This window comes from Salvia miltiorrhiza, chromosome 5 (assembly GCF_028751815.1).
Source record: "Salvia miltiorrhiza cultivar Shanhuang (shh) chromosome 5, IMPLAD_Smil_shh, whole genome shotgun sequence".
Classification (NCBI taxonomy): Eukaryota; Viridiplantae; Streptophyta; class Magnoliopsida; order Lamiales; family Lamiaceae; genus Salvia; species Salvia miltiorrhiza.
Window position 1 is genome coordinate 14,085,290 of NC_080391.1, and position 26,169 is coordinate 14,111,458.

The 26,169-nt window shown below is 35.8% G+C and overlaps 2 protein-coding genes across 3 annotated transcripts; both read right to left on the reverse strand.

Moving 5' to 3' along the window:
- Positions 1 to 12,644, reverse strand: LOC130986231 (protein ENHANCED DOWNY MILDEW 2-like). The gene is made up of 18 exons (XM_057909571.1): positions 11,961 to 12,644; positions 11,774 to 11,870; positions 11,443 to 11,496; positions 11,139 to 11,338; positions 9,145 to 9,241; positions 8,955 to 9,059; positions 8,260 to 8,507; positions 8,088 to 8,177; positions 7,537 to 8,004; positions 7,228 to 7,369; positions 7,057 to 7,155; positions 5,020 to 5,112; positions 4,138 to 4,179; positions 3,482 to 3,592; positions 1,974 to 2,045; positions 1,788 to 1,906; positions 1,620 to 1,683; positions 1 to 1,530 (listed from the first exon to the last, which is right to left on the reverse strand). The coding sequence occupies exons 1-18, from the start codon at positions 12,371 to 12,373 to the stop codon at positions 127 to 129; spliced, it is 3,918 nt and encodes a 1,305-aa protein (XP_057765554.1). The 5' UTR covers positions 12,374 to 12,644; the 3' UTR covers positions 1 to 126.
- A 1,823-nt stretch (positions 12,645 to 14,467) lies between these two features.
- On the reverse strand, positions 14,468 to 21,193 carry LOC130986232 (fimbrin-1-like). Of its 2 annotated transcripts, XM_057909573.1 has the most exons (16): positions 20,875 to 21,063; positions 20,668 to 20,712; positions 20,419 to 20,559; positions 20,039 to 20,209; positions 19,618 to 19,856; positions 19,355 to 19,526; positions 19,224 to 19,262; positions 18,974 to 19,042; positions 18,731 to 18,847; positions 18,122 to 18,333; positions 17,526 to 17,681; positions 17,116 to 17,315; positions 16,178 to 16,335; positions 15,959 to 16,055; positions 15,431 to 15,522; positions 14,468 to 15,133 (listed from the first exon to the last, which is right to left on the reverse strand). In XM_057909573.1, exons 3-16 carry the CDS (start codon positions 20,503 to 20,505, stop codon positions 14,660 to 14,662), a joined length of 2,283 nt encoding a protein of 760 aa, XP_057765556.1. In that variant the 5' UTR covers positions 20,506 to 20,559; positions 20,668 to 20,712; positions 20,875 to 21,063; the 3' UTR covers positions 14,468 to 14,659. The 2 variants fall into 2 exon arrangements, with proteins under 2 accessions (XP_057765556.1, XP_057765555.1); XM_057909572.1 differs by lacking the exon at positions 20,668 to 20,712 and having other exon boundaries at positions 20,419 to 20,614; positions 20,875 to 21,193.
- Between the last annotated feature and the right edge of the window lie 4,976 nt (positions 21,194 to 26,169).

The following is a 26,169-nucleotide window of genomic DNA, read 5'->3' on the forward strand; positions in this document are numbered from 1 at the left end:
TAAAATATAAGAAAAAGTTTGATATATGGCCAAAATATGAAAGGAATATACAGGTAAGAGAAGTATGCAGCACCAAAATTTAAGAGACAAGTTACAAAGCAAAAAGATTATCCATTAATGAGTTGGTTAGTCACGAATCCAACCCGAGTTAGTGTGGTGAGGAACATAGGGACCTTGAGCAAAACCTATAGATCCTTGATTTTGTGGAGGATGAGGAGGTGGGTGCTGCAGCGTCGGGCCCATCCTGGCATGATGGGGCTCGTGCAACCGAGCCGCATATCGCTGCGCTACAGGTGTTCTCATCTCCCCATAACTTGATGGGGCAGCTGCTAGTCCATAGTGATGCGAGTACCCGCTACCCCGCCCCTGGTAGGAAGGAACTGCTCTTTCTTGATTCCACTCATTAGGCTCTACTCTTCCTCTTCCGTGGACAACGACATTCATTTCCTCCGAGTAAGATGTATGAAGAGGAGGAGAGCCTATGAATCGACCAGTTGCAGCCGGTGAAGCATATTCCTGGTTACTTCCCCAATCATATTCACGTTGAGGGCGATATGCATCGTATACCTGTCCGCCACTCATACCAAGTTGAGGAGGGTGCTGTGCTCTGTATGCCTGTTCGCCACTCATACCATGTTGAGGAGGGTGCTGTGCACTGTATGCCTGTTCGATACTCATATCACGCTGAAGTTCCTCAGCACCGTACTTCTTCAACAAATCACTCACTCCCCCACTATTTTCTGATCGAGAGTTAGACCGACGTGTGGGGAGGTTACCCTGACTCAACTGCTGCTCGTAGCCACCCCTTTCACAAGGTACCTGTGCTACTTGACGATGCTCATCCCTTTCAGCTACTTGTCTAATCTGCCGATAGTCACCCCGTTCCCAAGGAACCTGTGCTACTTGATGATGCTCATCCCTTTCAGAACGAACCAGTGATGGAGTTTCACGATGTTCAGTTGGATAAAGTTGCAAATGATTATCCGGTGACAGATGGCGAGGCACTGAAAATTTGCTAGAGGATTCGTCCTTCAGCAATGTGTTACTTGGTGATCTTTGCTTTTTTCCTTTCCCACCAAAACTCTTGGGACTCGACTCAGAATGATTCTTCGCTGCAGCATGACTTTTACCCACTTCATTGCTGTTGATGTTGCATGGCAAACCATCCCCATGGCTCATAGACTCCTTCTGTGGCAAACCTTCCCGGTGGCTTATCGTCTCCTTGTCCAAGCCTTCCCGGTGGCTTATAATCTCCTTACTCTTCTGCTGCAAGTTTTTAGTTGTATCTGCATGTTCATCTTCGCCTTTACTATCAAACGCTTGTGCTGAATTAGTGGTGTGCAGCTCATTATGATTCGTATCCAATCTACAGTTCTTTAAAGCACCGGATTGGTGGCTGTGCTTTTTAGCGATAGCCTTGTGTTTGGGCGTCCAGGCCCGACGACTCCAGAGATAAAGTACCGGTGCAGTATTGTTCCAATCCTCAATTTGTTTGTCATTTACATCGACAGACCCAGGTAGATAAAATGACTGAAATAGACACAGTTCATTCATAAACAATTGTTGGCAGACATTACGAGGAGAAATAAACAGATCGATGGAAATGACTGCGAACTTACTTTGCCAGCCAGTATCTGATCATCTTCCCAAATCAGATCATATGGAGGCTTTTTTTCATCTAATCTGCAAATGAAAAACTAGCCTTCTCAAATCTCCTATGTATGCACCGATCTTCTGGTTTTGAATAAAGTAGGAAGTTTAGAGTGTGTCTGAGAGAGAGAGATTACCGCTGTGTCTCCCGAGGAACAATCAGAATTAACAGTTTTGGTTTGAATTCAAGAGCCTTATTGATAAACCTGTTAGCAAGTGCAGCATTCACTCCAAACGGTGGGTTCAGCCCCATGATCTACCCAAATAAACAATATCAGTTGCAAATAATTGGATCGCAATGCACAGAGAAAAATTAGTCTCACCAACTTCGACCCATCTGGCAGCTCTTCTTTTTTCACTCCCATCCAATCTCTTCGTTCAAAATTAAAATCATTCTACAGATAAACCCAAATGCCACACGTTATGCAAGCACTGAAGCAATGATGATAGAAGTCCTTTCAGATCTAATGATTCTCAAACAGTAAACTTTTGTGAGCAACTACGATATCACTGTCGAGATAAGGGATATAAAATGTGACATGTACCACCAAGTCAAAGTCAATATTTATTTGGTGTCATCATACAGAAGTATATAAGTGGTTTCCATATGGAACAAACATACCTGCAGAAGAGTTAGATTAGAAAACACTAATGTCTCCTAAGCTTTATCTATTAATGCACAAGGAAAATGAAGCCCTTCAAATCTCTGAAAAAAACTTATCATAGTTCGTGATGAAGCCTCATATCAAGCAAGATAAGATGCTCTTATGACTCTGACCTAGCAACCCCTGCCCTTGGATTGTCTTTCTAAACTAGTAGCCAGCTGGAGTTCGAGATCTAGTTTATTAACCGCAGGTTTGGAACCCTAATCCTACGCAGCCTAAAACTGCCCATCTCCCTCCATAAATGTGAATGCAAGTGCTTTCCCTATTGGGTTAGCAAGTACGCCACATTCACCACCCAAAATCTGCCCCCACCAGAAACAAGGAAAGATGAGTTATAATAAGAGAAGAAAACACTCCCCCTCAATTAAGAGAGAGAGAGAGAGAGAGAAGAAAACACTAAAGTTCAAAGTAATATAACACGGTAGTCTCAACTTATATGTGGCAGAAAGATTTTCTCAACCAAATTCTCTCAGCGTGCTTTCTTAAACATGGGATTACTCATTAATAGTGTGTTTGCATAACCAGAAAATAAAAAGATGACTGAACAGAATAATGAACTTCTAGCCATCAAAAAGAGGGTCCTTATTCACAAAATTGTCCCATGACAATGTTGAAGAGAAGCAATCATTTATCATCTAAATACATAGACTGACAGCCACCCAAAGCTCCTACTTCAAAAGGACCCATTACTATATTAAAATGTCATCTAATATCACCTTCACCAAAACTCATTTTTCTTATATTACCAATCTAATAGGGAACTGACTGAAAAACAGGATCACACAAGCAATTCATGATCTCACAAGTCACAAGTTAAAATTAATTTCCAATGTACTGATGAGCCATCAAGTCATAACATGTTTTGTCAAAATCCATGTACACCAATACAGCACTTAATCAGCGATTTGCAATTGGAAAAGGTCCTTGGTCTATAGGGATTGTAGATATATATTTTAAGCCGATTCCCAATTAGTCGAATTAGTTGGATGAATGTTTTTACCATTTCCCATTCTAAACAAGAAGGCATAGTAAAACACCCAAGAGACGAGATGATCCTGCATTAAAGGCATTCAGGATTACTGCAATTTGTTTTATTCGGATATAGCCCCTTCAAAAACAAGTAAACAACCAAGAAAAAAGAAAAGAAAATGGTGCTGAGTGTTAACCTTAGCTTGTAGGATGTCATAGTTTTTGAATGAGCATATCCTCCCCATCTCATCAAGCTTATTTTTCATAAGGCAGCTGAAGTCATTCGATCCACAACAAAAATCAACTAGCTGAACAAAGAAATGACAAAGTTTGGAGTTAAGAGTCCTAAGACAACACATTAGAAGTACACTTAAGAACTAAACAAATCATACTACCATCAATCTAGAATTATTTAACAAAACATATATAAGACAACTGCATACAGCAATAAACAATAGGAAACTTTGAAACTCAGGTGAATTAGCACCAAATTGCCCCTTTAAGGAATCTAAGTCCGAATTGAGCTTATCATGAGATTTATTCAGACAACACTACTTTTGGCTTAGACCAATAACCAATTTAGTTTAAAGCCACAGTCCATAAAGTCAGTTTCAAGCTAGACCCAGGAAACCCCTGTTCAAGCTAAATCATTTTTTCACAGTTGGGGTCAAAACATGTAAGCATTCTCAAAATCTTCAAAGTATTACTTAAATGAATTCTTGAACAAAAGAAGCAAGTAACTAAACATGTAATTCAGCCAACAAGTACGTCCATAGTCATAACTAGAGATTTGACAAAATAAAATAATTTAAAATGAAGTAGATGAATAGGGAAGAAAAATAATTTTAATTACCATATCACCATCTTGAACATACCAACGGAGTATATCAGCTATCTGTATAGTGAGACCACCACCAACACAGCCGATGAAGAAGCCAGTTAGACAATACAAAAGGCAAATTAAACATCATAAGACAACAAGAAATGGAACAACTAAACAAGAAGAAACGGATCAGGCATGCTACAACATACCATGTTTTACATGATATTATGAGGACAATTCATGTACTCATTAAGAAAAATGTGGTACTAAAATAAAAGGCTTCTAAAAAATGCAAATACAGGGATTCCATATTCAGCACTAACTATACATGCAATGAAGAAGGGCTGAAGTATTTTAATTTAAGTTTCTAACTTATCCCAACAGGTTTACTCCTTAGCAAGTTTGTGAGGTAAGTATGTTAATTCTTTCAAATCCAAAATAATTTTATTATTGCAACCGTAAGAAAATGGCAGAAAGTTTTTTTTTTAGTCAAATAAGACAATGCTTAAAGAGGGAAGATAGTACTCCCTCCGTCCCACTGTATCTGAGACTCTTTCTATTTAAGGCGTCCCACTGTAAGTGAGACTCTTTCTTTTTTTGGTAAAGATTTTACCTTTTAAATACATTTTCACTTTTTCACCTACAAACAAAATACGCTTTTCTTAATTTTCGTGTCCAAAAAAAGGTCTCACATACAGTGGGACGGAGGAAGTAGTTTTTCTCCCATATTCTAGTGTTAAGAACTCACATGCTTGCAGAGGTGAGCAAAAGAGAAACTACAAGACTAAGAACATAGTCAATTAGGCCATTCCCATCCACCATTTTCTGAAATCTAACAAAATATTTCCCTCAAGCCAACATACTCCTTGAATTACAAAGTAAATTCTCATTGAAAAGGTCAGCGAAACAAACCTCCTCCAGTTTATCCATTTTGGTGAAATGGCGACCAAAAGATGTATAGCGCATGCCATGTAGAAATGGAGCAAGATAAACTTTAAGCTTTTCCTGCAAAAGCAAGCATACCTCATTATATAAACATGGGATTCAAAACTACTTGGTACTAATGCATCTCCAAAATAGGCACGAAATACTAGAAAACCAGACCATTGTTATTATTCTAATCGCTGCCCTCGCAGACACTCCAATCATACAAAATACAAATACCATAAAACAAGAACAAGGAAAGCATGATACCCTACAGAATGACTTGTTAGTTGTGAGTTGTGACTTGCAATACCTATAAGTTCAGTCAAAAGTTGGAATGAACAAACATCTCAAGGCAAGGAAAACAGTAGACACGCAATTAAAATTAAGGTCATCATTTGATGTAGTTATGCGAACCATCTAAAACTACAGTATAACATTGTAGAATAGACAATTGATACTTTTACCAGTCATATGAGAATAAATCGTTTCATCTCCACCAAGATAACTTTAATCCGATACAAGTGGCTACAACTTTCTTGCAATTAATTTCAAGGTGATACACGCACCAATGTTTTAGAGTACGTTTTGTGAGGCGAAACGTTTTTCGTCCGCCTCATGAGGCGTAAGTTTCGAAATGGGGTGAGGTGTAAAAAAACGGAATTCATATAAAAACACATAAATTATAATTTATATATAATATCATAAAACACTTTAAAACATAGCAAATATTGCAAAACACATAAATACATAACAAATATCCCAAAACTCATAAGTTTTTAACTATTAATAAATAATAAGTCTTTAATAAGTTCCGAAACTGCTGGGAGTTGCTCCTCGAGACTGCTGCTGTGAGTTGGAGAGAATAGGAAGAGAGAGAAGCTGGGTCGGTGAGTTGACTGCGTTGTGCTGCTGCTAGGTTTTTTTTTTAATTTTTGTAATCTTAGTCTTTTACTTTAATTAAAACTCTAATTACTCCTAAATTATTAAAGCCCATTTAAATTAGGGCTAAAATTCATAAAACCCATGAATTTTCGCAGCACATATGTATAGAAATTCCATAAATCAGTTAGTTTGGATACACGCTCGCCTCGCGATCCTCACTGCCTCGGACCGCCTCGGCAAAGCGGAGGCAATCGTTCAGGGGGGAGGGGGGTAAATGCCGCCTGCCAAATGGGATCCTACCGCACCGCTTCAAAGCAGCGTTTAAGCGCCGTTTCTAATCGTTGTTTAAAACATTCACATGCACAAAAGACTTGTTGAATATTGCTCATGAGATAATTTGCACTAAAGAACAGCAACAGAATCAGAGTCCTTTGAACACAAAGTATTCTTATAGGAGAACCAGAAGTAGATCGTACAATTCAGGTAATAAGTTTAGGCTTAAGAATTGGTTGATTTCGCCGAGCTTTGCCCCTGTTCAGAGCATAACTTAAAAATTTAAACAATATCACATTCCTAAGAAAAAATCTAAAGAGAGTAGAAAGTAAAAGGAATATAAGCTGCCCACCAATTCAGACTCAAAAAACATTCTAATTTTTCTGCCTGGTCAGCTTGCCAACATTATTCAAAAGAATAGCCTTTCAGATCATCATCCAAGTTGTAATAAACTAATAATAGATCAATGCAACTAGTATCTAAACTCAACAGCTAAAAACACCGAATCTCTACATGCCCATATAACAATGATGAGCAGAGTGGTTTTCCTCTAGCACAATGCATGTTGTTCACACTTCACAGCAAGCAAACTGAGTATCTGTTTCTCTATGATGGCATGTACGTAATTTAAACAATTTCTGTCCTTACCAGTAGCAGCGCATAGTGTTGTAAAAAACGACTGGGGCGGCCGCCTTGAGGTGTGTCTCAAGGCGAGGCGGTGCCAAACCGCCCCAAATCTTACACCTCTATAGTTAAATAACTTAAATTAGTAAAAAAATACAAATCTTATGCACAACGAAGTCACCTCGAGGTACTGATGCAGTAAGGCAGTCGCAGTGCAACATTTAAATAACATGAGGAATATACCTTCCATTTCAACACCTGCTGAAGAAGCTCATTCCCACAAACTGCTTTGGCATCTCGAACACTGCCTTCATCCAATTTCTTGAGCGCAGCATGTACAGCCTACAGTTACTATCTAATTACTAGTTTTCAATATGATAAAGCAATCAGATCAACCAATTACATTGCACGCACCTGAACAGAACCTTCCACCTTCCCCAATGTAACATTCTCTGTAGAAAATTTTGAATACAGAGTTTGTGATGGTGGTTTATGCCTTTTTTTAACTTCTTGAAGTGTTACTGAAGATGATGCATCTTTCATCAAAGTCAATACTCTGCATCAAGCAACACAGAACAGTATGATAGAGCAAAGAAAATCTTTTGGTGTATTCCTGGGTGCATTAAGCAAGGGTTCAGGCCTATGAAAGATGTTTCTTAGACATAGTGACCATTCCACAAAATAAAGGCGCACTATTGAAATATGAAGATGGAACTGCATTACCTTCTTCTAGCATCAGCATCAAGAGTAAAAGTATTATCTGTTCTCTTTGCAGTTGGCTTGACCTTCTTAGTTATCTCATTCTCAGCATGTCCAGTAGTCACACTTTGGGGGTTCAGAGGCTCAGGTACCCCGTCATCTGAAGATACCTCCCCTTCATCATTTGTAGATCGTTTAAACTGCCGCCGAGAATTTCTGGTATTGGCTAATTTCTGCTTTTTAGAAGACGGAGTAGGAAGCTCCTCCAATCTTTTTCTGGAGAGATCAACACCTTTTCCCCCATTCCCTTTTTGTTGTTTTCCAGAAATTTTATTCCCTGCATTGTTTTTGAAAGCTAAACCTCTTTCCTTCGCTAGATACTTATTTTTATTTGTTTCCAACTCGAGCCTTTTCTTTTTCTCTTGTCGAGGGCCAGGGAATACTATATGGTTCCTAAGAGGTGTCAGCATCTCTTCGTCGACATCATGAGCTCTGATGAGAAGTATAAAATCAGGTAAGAACAAATGTTAGGACAAAACTGAAAAAAACAAATTAAAAACATCCAAGAATCTTACAAGCAGTAAATCAATAGGCGCTTGGGTATCAGACCCTCCCAACCTCTTTGGACAATTTCATTGTCAGGATCCTCTTCAGATCTAATATCCCTGTCAAAGTGTTGAAAACACTTACATGAGTAAGAGATGGAGATCTGCTCCAAAAGATTTCCAGAAAACACTTACAGCCCACCTTGGTAAACATTTTCTGTGGTATGCCTTTGGGCAGCGACGGCACACAGCAAATTGCATTTTGTCGGTTGACCTCACCTCTAATTCCTTGCAAACATCGCATTTGTGAATAGGACATGCAAATGGCTCCCCATCAGCAATTCTTTTCTCTAGTTCTTCTGTTGCAGCATCATCCCCAGGATGGAGAAGAGTAGCAACACATCGAGGATGATAGAAGTACCCACAAGCTCCATTAACACAACAAAATACCTGCAGATAGTCAGCCATGGGATAGCATCTTACGATTAATAGAAGTCTTGTCAAGAAAAGGAACAAAACACCAATAAAATAACTACTTAAGATTCCAACATCAAAACTTTTAAGCAGATTTTTTCCCTCCGAAAAATTGAGGAAAGTGATTCAAGGTCGCAACTCTTGTGAAGTTGCTATTCCCACTTGAGAGTAGTCAATACTAAAAGTGAAAAAACCATATATTTCTTGAAGATAAAACTCCCAAAATATAAATAGAAAAGGTGTAAAGGAAGTGTGGTTCATGTTCATTACAAATTTAAACATACACAACATTGTCTAACTTTGAAAGAAAAAAAAGAGAGCATGTAAATGCAATAAAAAATTAAGAAACAATTAGAATGTACTCCAAGAAGCTTGACCTTTATCTTCACCATGGTACATTAGAAAGAAAATGTGCTTGCATACCTCAGGATTAGATAATTCATCAGAAGATCCCAATTCTCCACATGCAAAGCATTGGTGCTTTTTATACTTGCAATTGTCACAAATGAAAGGAACATTTTTTATCGCCTGGCGTGAAAATCAGAAACCATCAGAGCCAAAATGAGGAGAGAGAGCGGTTGGGGCGAGGGGGGGAGAGGAGTAGAAAACATACTTCTAGTTCTGCATCAGTCAACCCCAGAGAGACACATTTGGATTCCTCGCCATCTTCAACAGTTGCATGGAATGACCGCATGCACTTGCCATCACAGCTGAATTCAACATATTTTCAAAACACCAAGTAAGAGATGCATTATTCACTTGTAGTGCAACCAGAAAATTAGCAACGGAGTGATCCTTTTGAATGAGGAAAATACTATCATGTCTGATCCCAAAAGACAAAAAGAAAAAAAAGCAATGTGCTTATAGGTGTGTCTTTTATCTTATGGTTGATAGTTTTGTATGTGGAGGGGGGAATCAAGTATGAGCACATTTGGCTAACATAAGAATTTATGAGACAATGTATTTGATGAATGCATAGCCGCCTAAAAGACTCAAGCACCTGTGTTCAAGCATAAATAGTAGATTTGTTCAACTTCCCTTTCAATGCAACTTCCCTTATGACAGAGAAGTAATGATGACTACAGTTCCCCAAAAGAGAAAGATGGTACTATATCATCAACATCTAACTCATAAGAACTAACAGAAGTTTAAGACCCTGCAATATGTGCATCCACAATCAAGCAAAATAACTACCACTATGAATTACAATGCATGACTTGGAGGTATCTCAAAACACAGTCTATAAAAGCCACCGTTAGAAGTAACGCCGGCGCCGCAAAGAAAAAAGAGTGCCCAATAATAAAACATCACAACCAAGACTTATTTTGGAGTGTAAAGAGCCAAGACAAAGCAGAGCTTCCTAGACAAAGACAGTAGAAATAACCATTAGGCCCCATATGGTACCAACTTTTTATAGTTATCAGCCTCAAATGGAGTAAGAGAATAGTTTCTAATATACTATAGGAAAACTCAATTTCGCTATCCAAATGTCTGAAGCCTATGCTTAGCTTATACAATGAATTCCCAGTGCATTCTCTTCTACCATTTCAACTCAACAGATAGAATTATTCTTCAATTTTAAGAAGCATCAGAACCCAAGAGACCAGGAGCTGTCACTCATAGGCTGTCGTCTCCTTAGAGCAGGTCTTAACTACAGGGCAAAGAAATACCAATCAATATTGACTAATAATAATCGCCATTCAGGCTAATTACCACCACTTAAACCAGGAGTCACTTTCAGGTCCAACTTATGAATAGAGAGATTTAAGATGTGATCGTAAGAATAGGAAGAGAAGTGGCAAGGTCCACAAGATGAATCTAATAAAGGTCGTCATCCCTCTGTAAGTAGGGCGAGTGAGGAAATTGATTTAAGACAAATGATACTAAAGAATCTTCTACACAAAGAAGATAGCAGATGCAGAAACTAAAGCACAGGAATGAATATGATACAGTTTATTATTAGCTGTAATATCTTTTATTTGTTGTTCTTAATATATTTAGTTATTTACGGTTAGAATAAATGGAGCAGGCTTTTGAGTGGGCCTCCAACTCCAAGTTATTTACTTGGGCTTCACTTTTTAGGTCTTTAAATAGGGTTTTTGAGCTAGGGTTTATTTATTTCAGGATATTTCTTTGTTTTAGGGACAGCTTCTGCTGTAGGGCCTCATTTGAGGAGGGTCTCTTTATGTCTTCTTTATTCATTCAATCGATTACTTTTCTATTCATCTTTCAATCCCTTCACACTATCAGAATAGAAATTTTCTGTTCCTAATCCAAGACAAATGACTGGAAAGCTGGTATTGTGACCTCACATTTGACTCACATTATTTTCTACTATGCAAAAGGTAGAAAGTAAAAAATGATGAAATTACTAGACAGAGAATGTCTTCCAATCTTTAATCTTGTATTCTCTCTAACTCTGCTCAGTGAAATCCAAATCTAGTTTTATGCTTGCAATAAAGACGATGCAAACAGTAACACATAAGAAAGCAAGCATGAGAGTGGCATAAAGCTAATAAAGCATGATATGGTTTACTGCAACCCAATTAAGATGGAACTTTACAGGTAGAATGCTTATATGTGATATGAGGAACAAGGTAAACATACATGTACAAATTACCGCCGTTATCACAGATTGCACACACAGAATCAAAACAGTCACTCTCATCAGAGTCACTATCATCATTTTCATCAGCCTTGTCACCCTCTTCGGACTCACTATCTTCACTTTCATCAGCCTTTTTTTCACACTCTCCTTGATCCTCTTTATCATTGACATTATCAACTATAAAGGGAGGCCTTACATCCTGCAAAGCAGCACGCTTACATTATCTTACTAGCTTCCCAGTTCTCAGAAGGGAGGTCAGTGCGCATGTGTGTCAGAGAGAGAGAGAGAGAGAGAGAGAGTAACCTCACTAAAAGTTTTCCTCTCCCAAGGTTTTTCCGCAAGGAATGCACTCAAAAGCTGGGTAAAGGGGAAACTGCTGTTAAACGAAATGATTTCCAAGTACAAGGAGGCCAAATAAACAACAAATCATATCATTTTAGTTTACAGCTTCAAGATCAAACAAATACAGTATTTAAAAAGGCAAAACATTAGAAATTGAGATGGAAGCAGCTACAAGCTACCAGAACTTCCCAAGAAGGTTCAGAAGAAGATAAACCATGAAACAGAATAAAATGTAGCCAAACATCCCTAAACCTTGCTCAGTGCCTTATTCAGTCCAGAAAACACTACTGACCTTGGATTTTTCTAATTCTGTATCCCGCTTAATGGCTTCTGTAATTAATGGTACATGATCTGCCAGATCATCCACACAAGGCCTTCTCTCAAACATGCTACAGAATAATAGAAAAATTAGATTAGAGTCAAACCACAAAGCATTAAAATTTCTGCATAAAACTTCCTGCAGAAACACCTATATTAACCTGAAAGTATCTTTAAGATTATCCCACAAAGCTTTCTGCGACCGCTGAGGATTCCACTTAGCAAAGTGTAAAACATGCAGAGTGACCCCAACCGTTCTGATTATGTCATGATAAGGTTTCCATGGCTTCAGAAGCTTGATCCAGTTACCCTGTGCTGACAAAACTGAGATCTCAGGCTTCCCCTTTAGGAGATTAAACTTCCAAGCAGTAACCTGGACATAGATTGTGCGAAGCCCTTTATCTGTTTTCCCGCGCAAGTATATCTGTAGTTGCTTTCCATCATGAGTGCTGCCTTCACTCCACACCACAGGTAACTTAGCAAATGAAATTGATTCATCATCAACACCACAGGTAAATTCATAATCAGACACATTGGTCGTTACTATATCGCCTTCATCATCAGAAGATGCCATCTTTTTCTCCAGTTTCTTCACTCAAAACACACTTGTTCACAACCCTAGCATATCCACGAGTCAGGAAAAATGCAACCCAGAACCTCAATCATAATTGTAAATCCATGAAAATCTCAAAGAATCTAAAACAATATCGTTGGCTGAGGCGGCGGTGACGCGATGCAAGAAGGTAGGAATAGGGGGATGCGAGGCGGCGCTGAGGCGATTGCGAATATGCGATATTGGGTTTAAGGCGATTGCGTATGGGAGTTTTTTTTACTCCGATGGAATTCTTAAAAAAAATATATATATATATATATATATATATTTAAAAATATCACTTGAAATAAAAAATATACTATCAACTTTTAGATCATCAAAATTTATGATTTATGATGAATATTGTCTCAATTTGAATCTCATAAATAATGATTTTTTTTTCTTTCGAAATTCAGATATTTTTTTTTTCAACTGCACGCAATATGAAATGAAAGATGAAATCGAAGATTTTTTTTCTTTTTCTTTTTTTGAGGAAGTGGATGATGTTTATTTCTTTGTGTTTTAATAATGATTAATATGGAAGACCATTAATTTGAAGAAGATGAAGATACAATTTCTAAAGAAGACGGTAGTTTTTAATGCGTCTTTGTTTACAACACATTCATTTATTTCTTCATTTTTTGCCCTTATAGATTAATAAATACTCCCTCCGTCCACAAATTAATGCCCTACTTGGGTCCTGGCACGGAGACTAAGAAAGCTGAAAAAGGTGATGTGGATGAAATATAAGGGTAGTTGACTAAAGTGATAAAGTAGTTGACTAAAGTGATAAAGTGATAAAGTGTAGTAAATATAGAATATAAAAGAGAAAAAGGTGTTTGAAGGTGGGTCCATTAGTGGCAAAGGGTAGTAAATATAGAAAAAGTAGGAGAGTAAAATGGTACAAAAAGCTAAACAGGGCATTAATTTGTGGACAGTTTTTTAAAGCCAAACAGGGCATTAAATTGTGGACGGAGGGAGTAATTTATTTTATTTTTTGAAAAGTAATAGTAAATAATTTATTTTGTACTTGATCAAATATTTCAATGTTAAATCATAACCAATAATTATTTACTAATTAAGGATGTAAATTAATTCTACATTCTTATTCTTATCTTAAAGGTGATTTTTATTTTAACCCAACCCTAAAGTAAAATCATATTAATGATGCTAACATTTATAGCATCAAAATCCCACTAACATTTATGATACTACCTTCACTTGGCTCTTTCGTATTACGAAATACTAGTACGCCCGCTCGTGCGATGCACGACTAATATTAAAAGTGAGTGATATTTTAAATAAATAAATATACATATTAAATGTAAGTAAATATAATTGATATTGTGTATAAATATAAAAATCATCAAATATCAAAAGCAAGTAAATGATAATGAGTATCATTATGTATCATATAATAATCTAAGATTTACTCCTATAAATTTATACAAATCTAAATATCACCTTTAAAAATTTACTTTTAAGCTAAAGAGTTCTAAAATGAACAAATTATAAGTTTAATTTTTTTAGTCGCATAAATATTAAAAATGATGCCCAATAAAAATACTATAAAAATAAAATTAAATTAATAAAGAAAAGGGAATGAAATAGGGAAAAGATATAACCGTGAAATTCAAAAGAATGGATTTAGGAGAGAGAAGATGATAGATGAGAGAGGAGAGAGAAAAGAAATAAATTTATGACTTTAAATAATAATAATTTATTTATTTTAAATTTATTTTTTGTAATTTTTACATCAAATTAAAGATCTTTTCGTTATCTTTAGTTTAACATCCATATTGAATATATTTTATGAATTAAAATTGATGATTTTTAAAAAAGAAGCAAAATTGAAAAAGAAAGATGAAGAAAGAGAAAATTTGGTGGGAAAAAGTTTACGTTAAACTCGTGTTTTATATATTATATAGATTTATACGTGTCAAAGGATCATTACAGTATATTCCTGTATTGCAGGAAGTACCCAACCACGGGGTACAAAAATCAACTGCAAGTGCTCCGCCTTGCTCCATAATCAAACATCAAAATTTACAGATAAGGATTGAAGAAAAAATGGTGTGAAATCAAAAGGACAAAAAATATATATTAAACATTTTTCCATTTTAAATTATGGGCATATATATACCTCGATGTGCAAATATAGGACTCATTATTCCCAGTGACTGACCTAAAGGTGTATATTTTTCTGTTTTTTTTTTTTTCCTTTTTCCTTTTTCTTCTTCCAACCAACAAAATTTTTCCAACCAATGGCTATTCACTTGGCAATTGTGCCTCCTCACTGTCCGGTGGCGGAGCAGACGTTGCAGTATCTGATACTGGATCATCAATCAGTGCAGATATGACGGTATCAGATGCTCCGTTGTCCATTGTCAATTGAGATATTTCAGAAACAACTGAGCCATCATCATCCCCGCAAACTGATGGGCCTGGGGAGGTGTCATGAGAAGCTGCCGCATTAGGGTATGAAGTTCCGTTCGTGGGAACTACCACAGGGGACACACAAGGAGTGGTGGCAGAAGCTGGAGATGCACAGCCATTAGTTGGTGTAGCGACTGCATCTGTAATAGAAACTGATGCAGGGGAAGGAGCCTCGTCAACTAAAGGTTCTGGTGACGCCCCACGACTAAACGAAGCTGTGGAAGATGAGTCTGAGTCATAGACAGGCTGCTGAAGGCTCCAGTACATAATACTTGCCGTGAGAGTAAGGATCATTTTTTGGTTCACCTGCCAATCCAACAGCAAGAGCAATGTCATTGTTTCAGACTCATATTTAGGGATACACTGTAAAGCTGCCTTCTAAGGTTGGTAGAAGCATTCAAGTCAGCCCAAATATGCTGGCAGGATCTTTTGTATAAAACTTGTTCACAAACCGTTCCTATGCATTCATTAGGAGAAGGAAGTGGTACTAAATAGGTTTACTTTTTTGTGTGGTGGTCTATTTTCTTCAGAATCAAGTGAAAAGGTACAGAGCACTTAATATTAGATGTTTCTCGAGAAGCAGAGCAAAAATTGGACCCTCACCTCCATGATATCCTCAGGCAACAAGAATATTGAACATCCAAGCTTTCTTGCAACACTAATAATATAGGTCGCATTTAGCTTCTTCTCCTCATCTATCAGAGAATAACAAAATGTCATATTCCCTTACAAAAATTCAAAACCTGAATATATATGGTACAAGCTATTAGATAATGAAACAAGGATAAGCAAAAGTAGATCTAATCAAGTAGAGAATACATGCAAGGAAGTAAGGCCCACATTGGATGATTCACATGCATACACAACCCCAAATGCCCAGACAAAAAGACAAAAAAATATTATTTGCTGCCAACTTACAATAACATTGTTAAAGGCGCATTCCTACTTTAATGAAATCACTTACTTTTTTTATGGGCCACATATTGTAAACATGTACAAATTTGCACTCGCACTTATAGATATCTTACTGACAGATGCAAATTCTCAGAGGCAACTGAAATTTTAACTGCAAAAAACCAGCCTAACCCAACAAAGTTTTTTAATTTCCATGAAACTGAGATGAACAATTACCAGTTTCACCCTTGGTTACAAGGTTCCAATTGACAACTCGAGGCTCAACTGCACTGAGAAGCTCCAGAAAGAACAATCCATTTGAAAGGCTCTTATCCTACGTAAGAATTCGACAAATACATCAAAAACCGGGCCAAAGAGTTCCATAGCATCCTATAGGCAAAATATTATACATGTGAGACAACAGATACTGGAAGGCAAACAAAAGCCATCCCCCACCTTGAAACTCTCAATTTTAGATTTTCTGCCAAGACTCCTGACTTTTCGGTTGGCCCAGTTCAGTATATCAGCATCACTCATCTCCCTCCCTTGGAAACGAGTTCTTAGTTTTTTCACAAGTTGAAGCATATTAAACCTCATTAACTGCCAAAGGAAAGCTGCAAGTACACCAGAGGTAAGGAAACATGAGAACCAAGCATGCAGCAGTGCAGCACTCATATTTCCAGTTTCAATTCACTGAATTGTCAAAACAATTTACAAGAAAGGAAACAAAGCTAAACCACCTTGGAACAGCCAAAATTGAATGAATAGGTACTTGTACACTTGCAAACATTCATCTTTCATTTGCCATGTTTAGTCTTCTAAATTTCAAGAGTCTTCAACTTTAGGGCAATAAAGAGTATTGATGTCACTAAACAAGTAAAAATATGTGAATATAAAGTTTAGTCATTGTGGCCATTCCTGAGCCACTAGCTTTTTGATCATCTACTCATCAAAATTGAAGGCTGACTTATAATTAGGTGAAAGCACAAGGCAATGCATAGTGGAAACCATTTGGTATTGAATACAATGGCCTTACTAGTAAATGACTAATAGACTAAATAAAAACAAATGAAAATAATGGAGATCATAATAACAAAAAATAAAAAATGGAAGAAGAAATGAAAAAATTTGGCTTGTTTCATCAAAATCTTCTAGATGGTTCATCTATTCTGCAAAGGACTTGAAAAGAATCAGTATCAAGTTGGTCGAGATCTTGTCGATGGTTTATGTGCAAACAATCCAACGGCTTGGTTGAAAGTGAGAGAGAATGTTCTGATAGAGTTAATCCACATTGCACATGACTTCAATCACTTTAATGAATATATATAATACATACAAGTACAACAAAGAACTACCATCTTGAGTTTTAATCACAAGACAAAGCAAACTCTTACCAAGTATAAGTTTCTTATTCCCTTGCACAAAATCATTACCAGCCACATTGACTAGGGATAGTTTCAACTGCATCCCTATCTTAACAACTTGGTTGCAGTTCTCTACTTTTCTAAATGGCATTTTTATGGGTGGTTTTGTAGCCTGCCTCCAGTGGACAGATCCTGGGGAAACTTTATCCATCACTTCCAGAAGAACCCACCTGTAAACAAGGTACCTTTGATTAGTATAGATATTTACTGAAGAGGCTAACACAACAGCCAGAAAGAGAAATGCAAGTGCAACTCCAGTTCCTAAATCATCACAAAAAAAGCAGTTCTTGTAGAGTAGAACAGCAGAGCACTCTAGAAAGTTTAGGATCCCGTTGGATGCAAGTGAATGGTGGTGACTTTTATGGAGCTGGAATACTAACCCATTCCTGACATCCTCAAACAAGTTGTTGACATACATGGAAATTCCTAAGCTATTGATCCACAGGCGGAAGCACCTCTCCTCTCTAGATATTAGCTCATCGTCTGTCATCATTTCTGCAAAAGATGCCTTTTTGCTGTCTGTCGACAAGCCATTCCTGGGGGAAGAAATATCACTTAATCAGAAAGTCCAAGAGATTTGAGTCACAAAATAAAAGTAACTATGTGAATATAGGTTTCACTAAACATTAAACCTACAATGTCAACAAATTAGAAATTCTTAACAACATGCGATAGCTACTTAACAGTCTCTATAATGCAGAATTAAAAGATATTTGGAGATACTACATCAATCAGCTATAGTTTTTTATCAGAGCATAGTAGTGGTGAAATACACGATTGAACCACCAAAAACTAGAGATGAGTCGTGTATGAAGCGAATATGAGAGATCATCTCTTTTGTGATTATGCAATACATCGTTTCCTTATCAGAAAAAATCATAACATTTATGAAGCATAAAATTGCTGAATAAATTCTAATTAGTTTTTCATTTGCTGTAAGATTCAAATCAATAAAGAAACCATTTCGTTTCCGCACCTTTCATGGAATATCTGTGCAACGAAAGCAAGATTCAAATTAGAAGATCCCTCCACAATATCCTTGGGAGTAAGGTATCTTTTGCAGTTCATTTTTTCTGCATGTTCGAGAACCAAGTCAGCCCTTTCATAGGGATCCTTTGTATCTAATGTGGCAGGGTTGCAATACTCCGGGGCAAGTACATTAAGCAGGTAAGCATAAGCCTCTCCATCCTGCAGAACATGAAGGCAGTATAACATTGCAACAGCTAAAGACACCTGGAAACTATAACAAAACAATCCATGTGCAACAGATACTCAAGGGCACAACAAGTCAACAACAGTTTTGAACTGCATTGATGACAGGCAAAAGTTACCAAGACGCAGAGTTGATCCCAAATCACTAAGCCCAAAACAGAGGTAAAGTTCTGTATGCTAAATTTCATGGTTGCCCAAAGAAAATCTCCAGATTACACTAAGCTCAGGGGCAGGGGTAAGCAAAGTGCAACTAATTTAGTGTGTAATACTAGAAATATTAGAACCAGGTGATGCTAATGTCACCGTAGATCCAATCTTCAAATAAAATAAATTAGAACAGTTGCAATCTATTATCAACTCCAAAACAAGCTACCTTCACATCAGAACTAAAGTTCGTCACCGTCTTTTTGTAGCCACCTTTCTTGAGATGGAAATTCATCCATTTCAGCAGAAGTTTTTCAGGGGCAAGCGCCATAAGCTCCTCAACATCCTGCATATATTAATGACACCTGATCAAAGTGTACAATTTAGCTCAGCTCTGAGTTGCACATTTTAGAATATAGTATAAAATATCACTGTAGAGTCATGGAGAGTCAAAAGGATGTGCAGCCTATACATTGTTGTCCTCCACAATTTCTAAGAGCTGGGGTGTCTTTCTGAGATTGAGATCTGCCAGTAGTTGGATCTGAAAATGCCACCCAAATGCCAAGGAAAGAATATATATAAGTAAAGACTCAACAATTCCAACTAAACTTGCTAAAATGTACTGATTATAGTAACCAAATCCTCTTGGCATCCCTTTCATCCTACTATTGATAAAAGCAAATTGAAATCTTAACAAATGTTGTGAAGAAAAACATGCTAACCTTTATAATTTGAGAAATTAATCCAAGTACCAGATGAGGCTGCATGAATCAAACAATTTACATATAAAGAACTTACAATGTAAGCTGAAATAAAAGAACTTCGTATCCAAACCTATGAAAGCTCAACTTACTCTTCCTTCAACAAGATCCTGAGTGCCAATATTGACCACTGTGCATCCAATAGCTTTTGCAGAGTTGAGACAGAGTGTGTGATTCTCATTTCTTTCCCAAGGGTTCAGTACCTTTTTTGTGTTGATAGCCCGCTCATCTATTGTACCAGGCACCGCAACATTGATAAGCTTGCTGAAATAATCAATAGAAAATTAAATTACCAGAAGTTGTCAACACTAAAGTCAATCAGGTGTGAAACTCCGAGACTGTTAAGTTCAAGTACCATAATAGGACTCCACCCTTAGCAAGGTCAAATAAAGCATTTGTGGATGGATCCATTGGAAGGAACTGCTTCATAAATGGATCATCCCTGAGGTAGCTATTGATATGTGCAACATATGAAGCCCTTTCAGTTTCATCGATGGTGTGAAGAAGAGTCGTGGTTGTTGCCTTCAGGAAGGATGAAGAGGTTTTTGAACCTCCTGATTTGGCATTGACTTTATTTCGTAAATCCAGATATGCCTGATTAACAGAAAGTAAACAACCATTCATCAACCTATGGCTCAAGCAGAACAAACTAAGTGCTATATGCTATAATTATCGACAATATCTCTTTGATGTAATCAGAACACTACAACCATTTGAAATAAGATTTAAGGAACCACCTTCCAACTCAAAAATAGGAAGGAAGTAGAAGAACTTACCCTGAGGAAGCCTTCAAAATCTACCTCGTCATTGATATCAGAATGTGATTCTCCCAATCGTTGTCTAATCTCCTCCTCGTTAAATACGTCATTTGAACTCTTCAGTTTCATGATTAAGGAGGGTATATCTCCAACCGTAACTTTACCATTCTGATTCTTCAATGATATGAACTACCCAAAGAAAATCATAATTACACAACCGCATATATCACAAATCAATTCAAACAGAAATGCACTTTGACTGGCTTGCTTCAATTCTTCAATTGAGAAAGCAGGGGCCAATGCCCAACAAAACAAAATCAAACAAAACTCAAGTCCGGAACATATATCATCAGATTGAAAATTGTTTATTGAAAAAACAAGCGATTCAGGAAGATTACTTTGGATTTGAGGCCCCGAAGCTCGACTTGTGTGAACTGGCTGTGAAGCCATTGATCAGCAACTACAACTCCCACAAAATTAGACATCTTCTTCTCGCCCCGCGCTCAATCAAATCGCGGGGTTATTTGTTACAGATCACCCTAAAATTGGAAATGGAAATTCAGCCCCAAGAGTCCACGATCCCAAGATTAATCTCTGCTTCAATCCAAAAACATCATCAGACGCGAAAACATAAGCAAGAAACCAACCATGCAAAAACAGATGGCAAATCTCCAATCAATGCGCTTCAATTCCTGACAAACGGAATATATAAAATTCAATCCGGCAATGATTAAAAAAATTAATGAATGATAGTAGTATAAAATGCAGACGTAAGAAGATCTCGAAATGGTAAAAGAATGAGGATAATGAAACAGGAAGGCGTTGTGGAACAGTTTTCAGGATTACATGCACACCTGCCGAGACAATCCGGGATTTTGGGGAGGAGTGTTCTGATTTCTCGATCCTTTTATTTCGTTGTTTATAAAGGTTTTGACTGTTGGACGATGAGAATCTCTTGCAAGAATGGAGGTGGAAATGCAATTGCTTCCGTGAAGGGCAAAGAGAGGAGAGGAGAGGAGAGGAGAGAGAGAGAGAAACAAAAACACGCAAAAAAACAGAGGCCAGTTAATTGTATACTCTCTGTATGGAGGCCCAGTTTCGACAAGCCAGTCGTCGTTGCCGATTGCACCCCACGCGCTATGCTTCCTCTCAACACCTCATTTTACACCTCACCTTCTATTTTTGTCCTTGTCTCCTTCCTTTCTTTTTATCTTTAATCTACTTCATCAATTCTTCAATCTCCAAAATTTGTTCTTTTTTTTTTTCATATTTTCTTTACATTTTACAAATTCTTATCTTATTACGTTTTGGCGAGTTACGTTGACCGACCAAATATATTTTTTAATTCACATTATATGTGTGGATTGGTATTATAGTTATTGAAAATAATACTCGATCAACAAAATAAACCATATCTTATCAATCAAATCGATTGAATGTATGTTGGAAACACACACAAAAAATGCATTTTTCTAACTTAAAAATTATTGTTATTTCCATGGATTTAATTCATTAGTTTAACGACTGAGAATTACATTACTTTTTTTTATTATTATAGCGGCGATGGTGAGGTATGGGTTTTTCTTCTAACGCATGTCGTTAGAATTTTCAATGAGGAATATCGTAGTTAATAGTATGTCTTACCTGTCATATATGAATCTAATCATTCTTCAGTCAAATAGTTATGATTGTTAACCAATACTTTAACAAGAACTTGGTGAGAATGACTCCCACCTGAGATGAGTCAAGATCTATATCAAAAATTTAATAACATATTTGTAATTATAAATATCAATAAAATTATACATATATTAGTATTCAAAAATAGATTTGAATCCAATTTTTAACCCATTTTTATGACGAGACAGACTAACACAAAATTCAATCCATAATATAAATAGTCACGAGAGTTTCTTTACTTGATGGCGGGTTTTGATTTCAAACAGAAGGGAAGGAATTGAAAATTTGAAAATCCTATTTTCACTTGTCAAATTGAAAATTAGAGTGTAATCGAATTGAACCGGATTGGATAATGATATGCTCAAATTTGATTTATTTAGTATCGAATCGAATCTCAACTTTATTTATCGAATACTTTGAGACTCGTGAACTTAGTCGAATATTTATAAACTTTTTAGATTTATATTTATATTCAAAATATTGATTTTTTTAAGATAAATCATTTCATTTAAAATAATAAATATATTGATTATTTTTTATACTAAACAACGCTAATTACATATTTAATACAATTATTATTAATTTAGTAGATAAATATAAGTTGCATATACTAATAATTTATATTTTTCAAGTTTAATCACTTAATGAACTTGTTTACGAGCTACTAACGAGTCGAATACTATCAAGCTTCAAGTTTGGTTTGTTTCTTTATCGAAATTCTCGAATGAATTTTTTTTCGAGCCAAACTCTGAATAGTTTGCGAACGGTTTGATTTATTTACAGTCTTATTGAAAATATAATATATATATATATATATATATATATATATATATAAGGATGCGCTAAAATAAAAATTCATTTTAAAATACAAAATATGAATCATTTTCAACATTTAGATCGTCAAAATTTACGGTTGATTCATCACTTTATTGGATAAATTCAAGTTACTGGATTCAAATCTCATAGGAAGCGAAAATTTTAATTTTCGAATTTAGACATTTTACATAACGAATCTACATAGAATTCATACATTTACACACGATTTCTCAAATATTAAATTTCAACCGTTAGAATATGAATGGATCAATGATGTAAACATGTTCCTATTTTATATTATAAGAGTGGTTTACAACCTAACTAATATATATATATATATATATATATACATATATATAGGGTCGCATTCTACAGAAACATAGCTTATACAGGTAAATCAGAAACATTGAACATGACAGTTAATCCTGTTGAACATACAAATAATTTGTTAAACTTTTGGGGGTTGGGGGGAGGTGTTCGATGGTTGTTCATGTTCAACAAAATTCCGCGTTGAACATTGAACATTAGATAAGATCAACGGTTGAGATTTCGTCTCATTTCTTTGCCTATATTTGCGTTTCTACAGAACTTTGCCCTATATATATATATATATGGTGTGGTTATAGTTAGAATTTTTTTTCGTGAGAAATGAGATCAATAACGAAATAAATCAATAAAAACTACGAATAAATCAACGTAACTCACGAATAGTCGTATCTAGTTAATATGGTGAAAATCTGGTCTCTTCCAGGGTTTGAACCCAAATGAAAATGTCTATTCATGCATTACAATAATTTACTCGTATAAATTATTGACTTATTCGAACGTATTCACACACATTCTTAATAATTCTCAATATCAATACATTTAACATTTTCAATGAAATATTTCTCTGTATATAGTCAAATAGGTTTAAATGGAAATTTTTTATTTATAATATGAACATATAATCATTTTTAGTCCTTCGATCATAAAATTTTTCAATAGGTTGAGATATATACCGTGTTATCAATTTTGTATTAAGTACACCATTCATCCTAAGTAATGGCCATTAAAAGATTATTACTAACCATATGAATAGTACAAACTTTTCGATAGTTTCTAATGTTATGGGATATTAATGATAGAGCATTATATTATAATGAAGGAGCATAGAGATTGTTGGCCCCATTATAGTTTGGAAAATTTAGGTGAAATGAATATATATTTCTTTTATTGCGGTAGGTCACTGATAAAACTGTACAAGTTAAGTGTTTCAAAGTGCAAGTAGTCGGTGATTAACACGATATTAAGTGATCAAATTTGTAAATACATATATTCAATTGGAAATTACAGTGATTGTACACATTTTAGATATTTAAGGATCGTTTCTTATATACACAATAAGATTAACATAGATACCTATAACACTAATATAATGTTTGCTTCAAAATTAAAGTTTTTTATAAATTAATAACATGTTATTTACTATTCATATTTTTTTATATTCTATGCCACACCTTTTTTTTTGTATCACACTTGAGAGGCATGCTATGTAACAAAAAAGATTTAAAAAAATTTATATACCTTATCAAATATGACATTAATATCTAATAAATAGTAGTAAAAGATATTATATATTACCACATACTACATAGCAAACAAAAATTTAATATTTTTGTTCACTATAAATTGTAATGGTTTGAAATATATTTGTGGTTAATGAAGATATATATTTCCTCTACTTTGTGTCTTTTACTTTTCATATTATTATGTTTTGGTTATACTAGTGTGTGGTGAGTAAAGATGGATTTTCTTACAGCATGTTATCAAATGGTAACATGAGTTTTAATCTATTCAATTGAATAACTTGTAGATTAAATGGAGACTTATTTGTTAACAATATATATTAACAAGGATAAATTTAATCTCATGACTTTGAAGATTTTAATTCGTGTTAACAAAAAATTGATTTAAATATATTTAAAATATAAGATAAATAAATAGAAATTTTAAGTAAGTAAAAATGAAAAAATATAGAGATGACACTTGGGGCTCGTTTGCTACGTGGGATAAGAGTGGAATAAATATCTATTATACATTAATATTTTGTTTGCTTTAAAACTCAAAGCTTTTGATAAAGTAAAGGCCCGTAATTTATAACTCACATATGAGTGAATGTGCATTGTTAGTCAAAAAGGTTAGTGCATAGCTCCTGACAAGCATTTAATGTTGCAACATTTTCTTTCAACATTTGCTGCAATATCTTCAAACATTACGGCTAAGTTTTGGCTTAAATTGAGCCTCGTTGCAGCATTGCAGATACACCTGTTGAGCTTGGAATAAATCTCAATAGAAAAATAGATAAGAGCATAAAAATAACGCAAGGATTATTGTGGTTCGATCGTAAAGATCTACATCCACGGAGAGAAACCTAAGATAATCCACTATTTTTTGGTGATTACAGTTACAAAGTTGAGTAGTGAATAATGAATGAGAAAGCCCTCAATTCCATGCATAAAGGTCTTATTTATAGATTACAAAATAAACTTAGCCCTAAAGCCCACTAAGTAGTGCAAGGCTCAAATCTTTGTACAGTTGGAGGCACCAAAGGTGACGTTGACATGGCTGCCATGGATGGCGCTGACATAGCTGCCATGGATGGCGCTGACATAGCTATCACGGGTGGAGGTTGACATAGCTGTCATGGGTGAAAGTTGACAAAGTTGTCACAGGTGAAAATTGACATAGTTGTCACGGGTGAAGGTTGACATACTTGGATGCCAAAGGTAAGTTTCCACGGATGGAATATCAGCTGTCAAGGCTAAGCCTCCACGGGTGGACTGCCAAGGCTAATTTGCCAAGGGTGGTCAGTCAATGTTGAGTTGTCACGGTTGATTCTTTGTTCTTATTTATATTTTTCACCTGTTGTGCTTGATCCAAGTAGGTGAACATAATTACGTCCATATCAACACCAACCAAAACAAAAACATTTCTTTCTATTAGAGAGAGAGAAAAATCTTGTGAGGAAAAACTTCAGTGTTGAAGTTATACACGAGTGATAAAAGTGAGTTCAGAGATAACCTCTGTGTAGTCAGATACAAAATACAGTGTGGTATTGTTTTTGTACTCCTCATTTTGAGATTCTCTAATATATTAGTGTGGGTCCGTGGATGTAGGCAATTTGGTTAAAAATATTGGTGTTATTTATTTTTATCATCATTTTCATATCGGTTGATATCTTAAATATTGCGTCACACTAGATCCAGGGCGAAATTAGTTGCGTTTAATTTCGAACAATTGGTATCAGAACCACGTTGGTGGTGAAAACATTTCTTTCTGTTAGAGAGAGAGAGAGAGAGAGAAATCTTGTGATGAAAAACTTCTTTCTGTTAGAGAGAGAAAAATCTTGTGATGAAAAACTTCAGTGTTGAAGTTATACATGAATGATAAAAGTGAGTTGAGAGATAGCCTCTGTGTAGGCAGATACAAAATATAGTGTGGTACTTTTTTTGTACTCCTAATTTTGAGATTCTCTAATATATTAGTGTTGGTCCATGGACGTAGGCAATTTGGTTAAAAATATTGGTGTTATTTATTTTTATTATCGTTTTCATATCGGTCGATATCTTAAATATTGCGTCACACTAGATCGAGATCCAGAGCTGAATTAG